This window comes from Cornus florida, unplaced genomic scaffold, assembly GCF_030987335.1.
Source record: "Cornus florida cultivar Cherokee Brave unplaced genomic scaffold, ASM3098733v1 CherokeeBrave_3.0.0_Hap2_Chr10, whole genome shotgun sequence".
Taxonomy (NCBI): domain Eukaryota; kingdom Viridiplantae; phylum Streptophyta; class Magnoliopsida; order Cornales; family Cornaceae; genus Cornus; species Cornus florida.
This window is the reverse complement of record NW_026775580.1, coordinates 108449520-108460674: the sequence shown is the minus strand read 5'-3', so window position 1 is coordinate 108460674 and position 11155 is coordinate 108449520. Positions and strand designations below refer to the sequence as shown.

Below are 11155 nucleotides of genomic sequence, written 5' to 3'. Positions count from 1 at the left end.
AAAACACAAATCAAAAATACTAACAGGCCCTAACTATTTTATTCTTTGTTAAAGGAAAACGCTCTAGCGTATGAAAAAATTAAAAAGTTATATTATAGCATTTGATAATATATAGTTGTCCTATTATATTAATATTTTATGTGACATCAAATTATTATTCGATTGAATTGATCATAATTTTTATTTAATTTATTTAATTAATAAATTATCAAATTTAAGTTGATGCTATTCTCAATCGAATTAAAATTTGGATCAAAATTCGTTGGGAGAGTGGCTTCACTGTGTTTATGGGTTTTAATAATTTTGTGTGTGTGGGAGTGTGTGCAAGTGTTATTTTACAATTTTATAGATAAAAAATGTCAAATAGTATTTATTTATGTACTAGTATTTACTTTTGCCTCTGCTCCATCCGGCCACATAAATCGAGTGACGGAGTGAGAACAGAGAGAAAGAGAGAGAATCGACAGGTCCACATAAAACGAGTGACGGAGGGAGAGCAGGGAGAGAAGTCGAAGTCTGAGAGCCTTCAGGTTGTATGTCACCGCTGTCAATCGCCGACCAATTCATCGTTTTTGCGCCGATATTTCGGTGAAATTTCTACAACCAGCGGTTTGTTGATCATCTGCATGCTTTTTCCCTCAGCGTTGTTTCTAATTCGAACTATATACAGTAGTAGAAAAGTGTGTTATATATCTTTATTCACATCACATGGTGGGTTTTTGGAGTAAGATCAATTGAGTTTGGAGCTAGCACTGATGTTTAGAAGCAACAATGTTACTGCCAGAATTTTCGAGCGCCAGATTTACACTCCTGCTCCGGGCACAAGTGTATGTTTCTTCTTCTGATTTGATTCCTTTATCTTTCTTGCTTTGCCCTTTTGTTCTGTGTTATATAGCAAAGATTGAATTAAAATCTCCTTTACCAATTTAACAGCTAATTTTTCTTTCATTGTTTGGTTGTGTTAGGATTTCACACAAGCAATTGGCAAATAGAACAGATAAAAGCACACATCCACGGCCCAAGAATGACTATCTTTACTTTAAATTTTTATTATACATTTTTTTTCTCTTCTCATAAACTCAACTCACATTTTCTCTCTCTACAATTAACTCTTTTTCCTCTCTAACTCCCTACCCAAACCCATCTATATCTTATTCTAAAACGGAAAAGGAAACTAATTTATGCAATTTTGAGCCACAAACCCATCAATCTCCACCTTTGACTGTATCTCTCCACCTTGAACCTAACATCTTCTTTCTTCTAGTCATTCTTCGCTGTTCCGCTACACTCCTCTGTTCCTAGCAAATTCCAAGTTCAAATAATTGAACCTAGAATCTACTTTCTAGTCACCAAATCGAACTCTTCTTGCTTATGGAATAAATGTTGGTGGTTTTGCAATTGCGAAGACTTCTTCCTTCTCTTGATCCTCCAATCTAGTAGATCTCGAAACAGGCTTCCATTATGTCTTTACAATTGCTCCACCTAGCATAGTATTTCCCAACAAAATATTCCCAAAAGCATGACACGTGGTCCCCTTCTAATCTTCATTAATCCATTCTTCACTTCACACCAACAACCCTTGGAATGCAATGCTCCCACAAAAATCACATTTCTTCTAACACTTGGTACATTCGTTACAGTTCTTACCAAACCATTCGTTGTCTTGATTTTGATTGATCCAATTCCCATAACATAAAAGAAGCATTATTCCCTATAATTACCTTACCACCTAGGGAGCAAACCACTTTTTATGAGGACACACTTGAAAGGAACAAGTAGAATTAAGTATCCACTCCTTAGCTTCTCCCTTAGTATCAATGATTGATAATACTTCATCATTATCACTCCATTCTTTTGTATTCTCTGACACAACTCTGACACAACAGCAGTAGCGGATGCACTCTCATTTCTTTCCGTTACTCTCATTTCTTTCCAGACAATACCACTAAATATGCCCTTTTCTTCCACACCTGTAGTAGCATTTTTTCTCTGACAATGGCACAAGATTTCTTGAAGCTCCAAATCTCTTCTTCTCTTGAGAAATAAGAGTTTGAGCCTGGGCATCACGGCTCTTTTCTTTATTCAACTTTTCATTAGAGAACAAAACACTCTTAACTTGTTCCACTGAGATGGTATCTCTCCCATAAAGCAAAGTATTGAATAAATGCTTATGGGTAAAGCGTACTGATGTTAGCAAAATAATTGCTTTATCCTTATCACTGACATCAACAATAGATAAATCACAAATAATTTTATTGAACTCACCAAGATGTTCTTGTAGGCTTACCCCTTCTTTTCTCCTAAAGGAATACAACTCTTGCTTCAAGACTAACTGGTTGGTGAGATTCTTTCCCATATACAAATTCTCCAACTTCTTCCACATGTCCGCTGCTGAATCTTCTTTTATCACATCATACACAATATCATCCGCCAACGTCAATCGAATTGCACTCATTGCTTTCGAGTTGATCTTCTCCCGATCTGCATCTTCCATCTTTTTACGGTTTCTTACCCAAAGCTTCTCCTAACCCTTGCTGAATCAGTAAATCTCATATCCGAACTTGCCAAAGGCTGAAATTCCTTCTTCCATCAAATTTCTGGACCACCTACTTTCCTTCTGTAATAGTTGTCATCCTGTCTTTGATACCACTTGTTAGGATTTCACACGCACAATTGGCAAATAGAACAAATAAAATCACACACACAAGCATTCGGCAAATTGCCTACATCCACGGGGGAAGAATGACTTTATTTACTTCAAATTTTTATTGCACACTTTTTCTCCTCACAAACTTAACTCACTTTTTCTCTCTTTAGAATTATATCTTTTTTCCTCTCCACCTCTCTACCCAAACCCATCTCTATTTATAGTCTTCAAAAAACCCAATTCCTTGTTGGACAAGAATTATACCACTTGCCTGCAAGGAGTTACCAAATCAATTTCACTCTAAAATAGAAACATAATGAGATACAATTTCTTTCACAAATTTCAGTCTTCCAAAATGGAAAAGGAAACTAATTTATGCAATTTTGAGCCACAAACCCAACAGGTAGAAGGGAAAATGGGTTGAAGGAAAGAGGGAGAATGGAAAGGGGAGAGATGAGTAAAGTTTCAGTTGTTTGGCAGGAAGGAAAGGAAGCATTTCCCATCAGGGTTTACTTGATAATCTATTGGCTACATTTCTTGGATAACAACTATGTGAGTAAGAGTGGGGTTTAGAAATAATATATCATCAAGTTTTTGTGTATCTTTGTAAAGAATGATTTGTTTCATATTTTCAGTTCAATGCCGTTCTAATATATTACATGTTGAAGAATATTATTTCCTTGTTCTTTTATTTTAGTTTTTTATTTATTCTCAAATATGGAGCGGGTTGGACAAAATGGAGGCAAACTAGTGGGATATTATGTGATAAAAGAATAACACATAGGCTAAAAGGAAAATTCTATAGAGTCTTAGGCCAACTATGTTGTATGGAGCATAATGTTGGGCCCTAAAAAGGAAACAATAACAATGCCTTCATGGAACGGAAATGAGAATGTTAAGATGGATGGGTGGAATGACTGGAAGAGATGGGATCACCAATGAAAGTGAGAGAAAGTTTTGGTTTAGCACACATTGGGGAGAAAATTAGAGAGTAGACTTTGTTGGTTTGGACACTAAAAGCAGAGACCTAGAGACGCACTTGTCAAAAGAGGAAGAATAGTTGTAATAGAAGGCAAGAGATAGAAAGGGCGGCCAAAAACAACGTGGGACGAGGTTATTAAAAATGACCTTAAAAAGTTAAATATAGTAGAAAATGGCATGTAATAGCAAAGATTGGAGAGAGAATTCTTGTGGCCGACCATATTCATATAGGATTAAGCAAGGATGATGATAATTATTCTTAAAATTATCTTGACGCACAGGAAGTGTGTTTCAAATAGCTTAAGAAATAGTTAATTTGGCATGCCAATATGTAAACTCCATTTGTATCTCAAAAATGTGTGCTATGCAGCGTCACCTCTTTCTTGATGTGTTGTTCCATATTGGTACTTAGGCAATACGGTAGTTGAATCCAGCATCTTTGACAACTCCATTTTAAATATATTCACAACCCAGGGTGGTTCTCAGTTATCAGATGTGTTTTATAGCGTTTAAGCTTCACCTTTAAGCCGGGGAAGGTGTTGAAAGCAGAATTTTCTTGTTCTTGCAGTCAACCTTTTGGAATCCAGGCATCTCTCTTTTTGCTTTCCTTGCTTCCTATTGTAGTTGATGATGCTAAGAAAACGTTCTAAGGCCTTGGAAATAATTTCATATTATTCGTGAAGTTATAGGCATTCCTTCTATGCTGGCCGCTGGTTTTATGCAATAATATATATTATTTCACAAACATAAAGTATCATTTCTCTACAAAATTCTGTTTTTATTTATGAATGGGAAGGAAGAAGTGAATGTGTATGGAATTAGTTTGGATGCTCTATCTCTCTAACTTGTGAATTATTTTGTGCCAGTCTGCTAGAAGTTCAAAGCTGATAACCATAATATGATGCTTGCAGATTCATTATGCAAGGCGGTTTTACGAGAATCTAGTCCCAAGTTGTACCATATACGATATTGAATGCCCCGACCACTCATTCCGTAAGTTCACTGATGATGGTCAGTACCTCATAAGTTTCAGCAGAAATCATCAAGAGCTCATTGTCTATAGGCCAACATGGCTGTCATTTTCATGCAAAGAAGAAGATTGTGATAGTCATGATCTTCCCTCCAAAGCCAATAGGTTTGAGAGCTTTTTCACCCAACTATACTGTGTACCACTAGCTTCAAGCAACGAGCTTATATGCAAAGACTTCTTCCTTTACATAGAGAGTAACCAATTTGGACTCTTTGCAACTTCAACTGCCCAAGTTCATGACGCGCCTGCTGTTGGAGGAGCTGTCCAAGGAGTCCCTTCAATTGAAAAGATAACTTTTCACCTTTTGAGGTTTGTACTTTTATTTTCTCTAACAAGTTTACAATTTTGTGAAAAAAAATTGAAAGATGACAATTTGAGATATTCCTCAAAGGTTCATTGTGGCCTGTATTCACTATGATTTTCTTAGATTGGAAGATGGAGCTATACTTGATGAGAGGGTTTTCCGCAATGATTATGTTAATCTCGCCCATAGCATGGGTGTTTTCTTGTATGATGATTTACTGGCTATAGTATCCCTTCGCTATCAAACAATACACATTCTTCAAATTAGGGACTCCGGGAACCTTGTTGATGTTCGAGCAGTTGGAGCATTTTGCCGTGAAGATGATGAGCTTTTTCTCAATTCCAATGGGCAGGCAAGTTGTTTTCAATTTTCAAGCTCCTGATGAGCATTTTACTGAAGGTTTACGGGCATTTTTCCTGATTAAACTTGCTATCAGATTTGAGACTTCACCTCGAATATAGAAAACTTAATGCCTTAAGGCAGAGTAGGACAGTTAAAATTGAAAACCCTATTGACTTAACATAAAATTTCACAATGCTTATCATTTAGGCGGCTTTTAGTTAATTATAACGATGGGCCCTTTTATCGTACAGAGAATCGGGTCCTTGTTGACAGGGGGTGTCATGTTTGTGAATGTGAAAAGGTGGCATAAACTTAGTGGCTTTCATTATTATGGCTAATTATATTTATCAATGCGGTTTTCCAAATAAAGAGTTCTTTCTCTTGTATCAAATGCATGTTCCTAGACTTACAATATAGCTATCGATTGCAGTGCACGGTAGAACCTAACAAAAGTAAGCTGCATCAGGTGCCCCTGAATCATATTGGAAATGGTCTGCAACATAGTGAATCTGTTCCAGACAATTATTTCCTCAGTGGTATTAAACAGCGCTTGCTTTCATTCATATTTCGTGGGATATGGAATGAAGAAACAGATCAAACCCTGGTTGGTCACGCAACTATTAAATTTATGATGCTTTCAATTAGAGTCTTAGAACTTTTTAATTCGTTAATCTATCTCATTTATATGGGGCATTTCATTTATAATGTAGTATATCATTTATGGTGTTTATTGTTGGGTTTCCCTAACATTTCTTGAATTTCCTTTCAGTTACCAAGTTACGTATCTGAATTAGTTCAAAAATATCCTTGGCTTAGTTGCTCTGTTTTCTTGTTCAATCAGAGAATCCAATGCCTGAAGAAGAAGTTCTATTTCCATTTTCAAGATTATGTTGATCTGATTATTTGGAAGGTATGGTTCTAATTTTGATTGTGCACATCTCTTCCGTCTTTATGCTCTTGAATGAAAATGTGAACACGACTTGCATATCTTGTTTTCTCCCTTTTTGTTTTTACCCCACAAATCTGTTTATCCTCTTCGAATAGGACATATAATAAATTGTCTGCATTTTGAGCAGGTACAATTCTTGGACCGGCATCATTTACTGATAAAGTTTGGCAGTGTCGATGGAGGGGTGAGGTTTCTTGTTCCTGCCTTTCTGTCTTATGCAATGCTTATTTTGTTCCATTTTGAAAGGGATTTAGTTGTTGGTCACTCCGGTAAGAAGAAACATTAAATATATATGGGGGCAGGCATCCATTGCCTTCATCCGTGGAAGAAGATAAAATACATATCAATATATAAATACCATAATACAGGCCTATGGGGTATGATCTTTTTATTGGATGTAACCGTTGAAGGATTTTAAATATTTAAGTTACCCTTTCTAACAGCTTAAGCTTTTAGAGTTGATGGTTGTTAACATGGTATTAGAGCCAAAGGTCTCGAGTTCAAGTCTCACCGTTACCCTAATAATTTTTTAAAAAAAATTGAAACACGTGTTGGACCAAAAAAGGCCACAAGTGAGGGGGCGTGTTAAAGGATTTTAAATATTTAAGTTACACCCTCTCTAATAGCTTAAGCTTTTGGATAGATGGTTGTTAACAGTGACTAATGAACATAAGTTGTTGTATGTAGTAGAAAATATCATGCCCTGTAGGCCTTTTCGCCATAGAAAACATAGAATAATATCAACACCAAATGGGCTTTTAGTTTACGATTTGACTATAGTTTTAAGTTTTCAGTGATTTATTTGTTTATGGTGGTCCACAGAAGGCTTTGTGAGTTCAATTGAGTATATGTGTATATCGATGTTTTATGTCATTCATTAGTCCCTGAACGTTTAATTTTACTATAATTTTTTGTCTTGCTCAATTTCTGCTTTGCTCCGTCGTCTGTCTGGTTCTTCATAATGTGCTTAAAACCAACCTTTTAAATGCATCCAATCTTTATTATAAGCACACGCGCGCGCAAAAGAATTATTAGCTGTGCAGTTCACTTACTCTAATGGCTACCTCATGATTGTAAGCTTAAATTGTCTAATATCAAAACTGCTTTAAATTTCTAATCGGTAATCAGAGGATGACTTTGATTGTTTATCATCTTGAAGACATAAAGTGTGTTATGACAAACGCAACGAACCCAAGATAAAACCAAGAATCACGACAGAAAAGTAAACGCACCAAACAAAGAACACAAAGATTTATACGTGGCTCAGCAACAGCCTACGTCCACAGTTGTGATCTGGCGAAAGTTTTCACTATGTGTAAAATCGGAGATTACAAGTTTCAGCTCTTCACTCTGTTTTTGTACGAATTTCAGTCTCTCTCTCTTACACCACTCCAAACCCTAAGCGCCCTTATATATTGGGCTACAAGAGACTAATTAGGGTCCACAACCCATGAGCAAAACACGGGTCAAATTTTTTTCAAAGTTCATCCAACAGGTCGTCGGATCAAAACTCGGCACCGAATTTGGCCCACCACATCACAAAGTGCATTTTGTGTGAACCATAGTTATTAGTGTCAGATAAATATTGGAAAAAAACTGTTATTTTCCATTGATGATCTTTAGAAGCCAAAGAAGAGGTTTAGATCAGCCACACCTGTCCTTGAAATTTTGGTGCTAATCAACCTGATCCCTGGTTGGTTTAGTAGATAATATTCATGGTGGTCAACGTTGGAGCTTTAAGGATCAGCTCCTGAATTAATGGTGTGTGAATTTAGTATGTGTTTGATTTCATACTAAATCTAATGGTCATCGACTTTTAAGTGAAGTAAGTTTTGTGCTCCTTATGAGAATTATTTGTATGGTGATTGAACATATTTGATGTCCTAGATAACACGAAGTGCTGATAACCATCCTGCATTCTTTGCTGTATACAACATGGAGACAACTGAAGTTATTGCATTTTATCAGGTATCTGTTTGTGCTCATATATTGGTTGTTTATGTTTTCTTCGAATTTAAGGCTTTACTCTAATATATACACGAGTTCTTCCTAATTTCCTGTAGAATTCGGCAGAGGAGCTCTATTTCTTGTTTGAGCAATTCAGTGACCACTTTCACGCAACATCAAAAAATTCAGTGTATATGAATTTCATATCGTCTCACTCAAATAACATTCATGCACTTGAGCAACTAAGGTGCAACAAAAATAAAGCCAGCAGCTTTTCACAGGTAACGTCTCTTAGTTGAACTTGTATGGTTGAAATTTTTGGATTCTTTTTTGGCACTGTCTTCGAAAAAATCTGTGCTTAGATGCGAAGAGACTTTGACAGAAAATAGTAACAGGGTTACATATTGCTTCCATGCTCATGCAATCGTTATGGCCTTATGCTGTGAAAATTACTGTAATGGGCTTTTTGGTTTATATGCAGTTTGTGAAGAAGATGCTGGCCTCTTTGCCTTTTAGTTGCCAGTCGCAGAGTCCTTCTCCTTATTTTGACCAATCTCTCTTTCGATTTGATGAAAAGGTTTGGTTTATAAATTCAATCTTTCTTTTACATGCTAATGTCACGTCATTATTTAAAATTTATTTTAGCACCTAATTCATTAATAATTTAAATTTATTTTATTTTTAGATTTAACTATGTGTCACTGTCAGCAAGACTGGTTTTTCCTCTTAATATGTAAAGGTTCATTGCCAAGTGCCGCTCCTGCCCACACTCGAAACTGAAGAGGGAGAGAATCTAGACATACCAAGCCTTTGATATTAATTTTACCAAGCATTTGACACTATTATTATTCATAAAATGCCTACTGTCAACTTGAACCCGCATTCTCATGCTTACTACGTCGAAGATTTGAATTAAATTACAATCCCCTTTAAAAGGTTATATCATTCTTGGAGTAATGGAATCCTAGTATGGTAACATACCACACTAGGGAATCAGGCAAGAAAAGGGATAAGATTACCATTCCAACCCTCCATTCTTGCCAACCAAGCAATCTTGAGGTATTTGATTTTTTTGGGGTTTAATGGTGACTCGACATTGCCCCTCTCTCTCTCTCTCTCTCATTTTCTCCTTGATGGTAATTCAATCTTATCCTTCCCATTTTGTATTGTTGTGGACAATTTTGCTGGCATGCTTTCAATTAATTCTCGCTTGATGCAGCAAATAATCTTGCTCAGAAGAGCAAGCACTTTCTATGGTATTAGCCATTGTACTGGCACTTTTATTTCCTTGACAATGGCTAAAGTTGATGCAATAATTGAAAATTCATTCAATTTTAAGTTATTTTTCTCAGGAGCGGCTTTATTTCCGTGACACTTCATTGTTTTGGCTGATTATTGGCTAGAGTTTATGCACAAGTTGGATCCTTTAAATCAGAAATTCGTTTACTCACATTGGATGCTCAAGTGTTTCTTTGCCTTTCTGTATCTTTTTATCTCTTCCCGTACTGCATGTACCATATGGTTCTTTTTTCTTCTTACAGAAAAGACCATTAGTTTGTTTCTTTACTCTTCATGGAGGGCTAATTTTATTGGATATATTAGTAATGTATATTGAAGAAACATTATCATAAATATCACATCGATGTCAAAAAATAACTACCGATCGAATCACCAGTGAAAAGTTTCTGTTTGTTATATGGAAGTGTAATGCTATTATTGCAATTATTCTTACTTGTGAATTCATTGTGGAACAATGTTTTATCATATTTTTCCTCATTCCAACTGCAAATGAATCTCATTTCCTTTATTGCATCCTTTGTATTTACTTCACTGTAATGATGAAATTCTTATATGGCTCTTCAAACATTATGTTTGGTTGATTTGCATTTTTCGAAGGTTGGTTTCTTAGAGCATCTCTCTCCCCCTTAAAGGTGCTAATGTGCAGTTCAGGGGGTTTCACTACTTTATGCTCATTATCTTTAGGTTTTTGACCTTCATAATTGATCTATTGCAGCTTATTTCTGCAACTGACCGACACAGACAGTCCACAGACCATCCCATCAAGTTCATTTTAAGAAGGAAACCGTATTCTCTCAAATTCAAGATTAAACCAGGTAAATAACTGTAAACCGCAGTCTTTAAACTGATACTAGAATACAATTAGGGTTTCTACATATTTCTAAGCTGTATATATACGAGCAAATTGTATGAGAGTAAAACTGAGACCTTACGGTCATCTTCTAGTATCATTGTTCATTTACATATTATTATCATGAGCTTCAGTTTGCCTGTAACGATTACACTCCAACCCCATTGCTTGCTCAGTTATATTTTGACCCGAGTGGATGATCATGGTTAGCTGGCTTTTGAATCAGGACCTGAAGCTGGTAGCATAGATGGTCGGACAAAGAAGATCTCTTCATTCCTGTTCCATCCAATTTTGCCCCTAGCTCTCTCTGTTCAGCAGACACTCTTTTTGCAGCCATCAGTTGTAAATATTCATTTCCGTGGATGATCACCTCATCTTCTTCTTCTTCTTCTCTTCTTTTAGGGTTGCATGTTTCCCATCTGTAACAGCCTCTAGTGAGATTGAAATTGAACACGAAAGTTGTATATTTATATTAAGAGTTTACAACATTAATACATTTATTTCTTGTACTCTATAAGCGTCTGTGTTTTTTTAATGTAGTATCTGACTTTGTTGATATGTAGTGATGATTATTTGTATTACCTATGAATTTTCCTGTTGGATAATCTTTTAAAGTTTCATATACTGCTGTTGGTTTAGTACTCTCTTTAATGCAACTTATGTCGCGTTATGTACCAACAACAAAAAAAAAATTAAAAAATTAAAAATCTGGTAAAAGGCCATTGCATCAATTGAGAAAATAAAACTAGGGTTTTAACTGTAGGTTCTTGGATATGAAATTTGTATATTGATCTCTTTACGGTTCA

At 35.8% G+C, this 11155-nt stretch overlaps 1 protein-coding gene across 5 annotated transcripts; it reads left to right on the top strand.

The window, feature by feature from the left end:
• The first annotated feature begins 401 nt into the window (after positions 1-401).
• LOC132276925 (light-mediated development protein DET1) lies at positions 402-10932 on the top strand. Of its 5 annotated transcripts, none has more exons than XM_059778574.1 (11): positions 402-827; positions 4540-4967; positions 5086-5314; positions 5771-5908; positions 6146-6214; positions 6381-6437; positions 8141-8221; positions 8317-8481; positions 8682-8777; positions 10215-10314; positions 10576-10932. In XM_059778574.1, the coding sequence occupies exons 1-11, from the start codon at positions 756-758 to the stop codon at positions 10713-10715; spliced, it is 1575 nt and encodes a 524-aa protein (XP_059634557.1). In that variant the 5' UTR covers positions 402-755; the 3' UTR covers positions 10716-10932. The 5 variants fall into 5 exon arrangements, with proteins under 5 accessions (XP_059634557.1, XP_059634556.1, XP_059634558.1 ...); XM_059778573.1 differs by having other exon boundaries at positions 5735-5908; XM_059778575.1 differs by lacking the exon at positions 402-827 and adding an exon at positions 3070-3199 and having other exon boundaries at positions 5735-5908; positions 10526-10663.
• Positions 10933-11155: the final 223 nt, after the last annotated feature.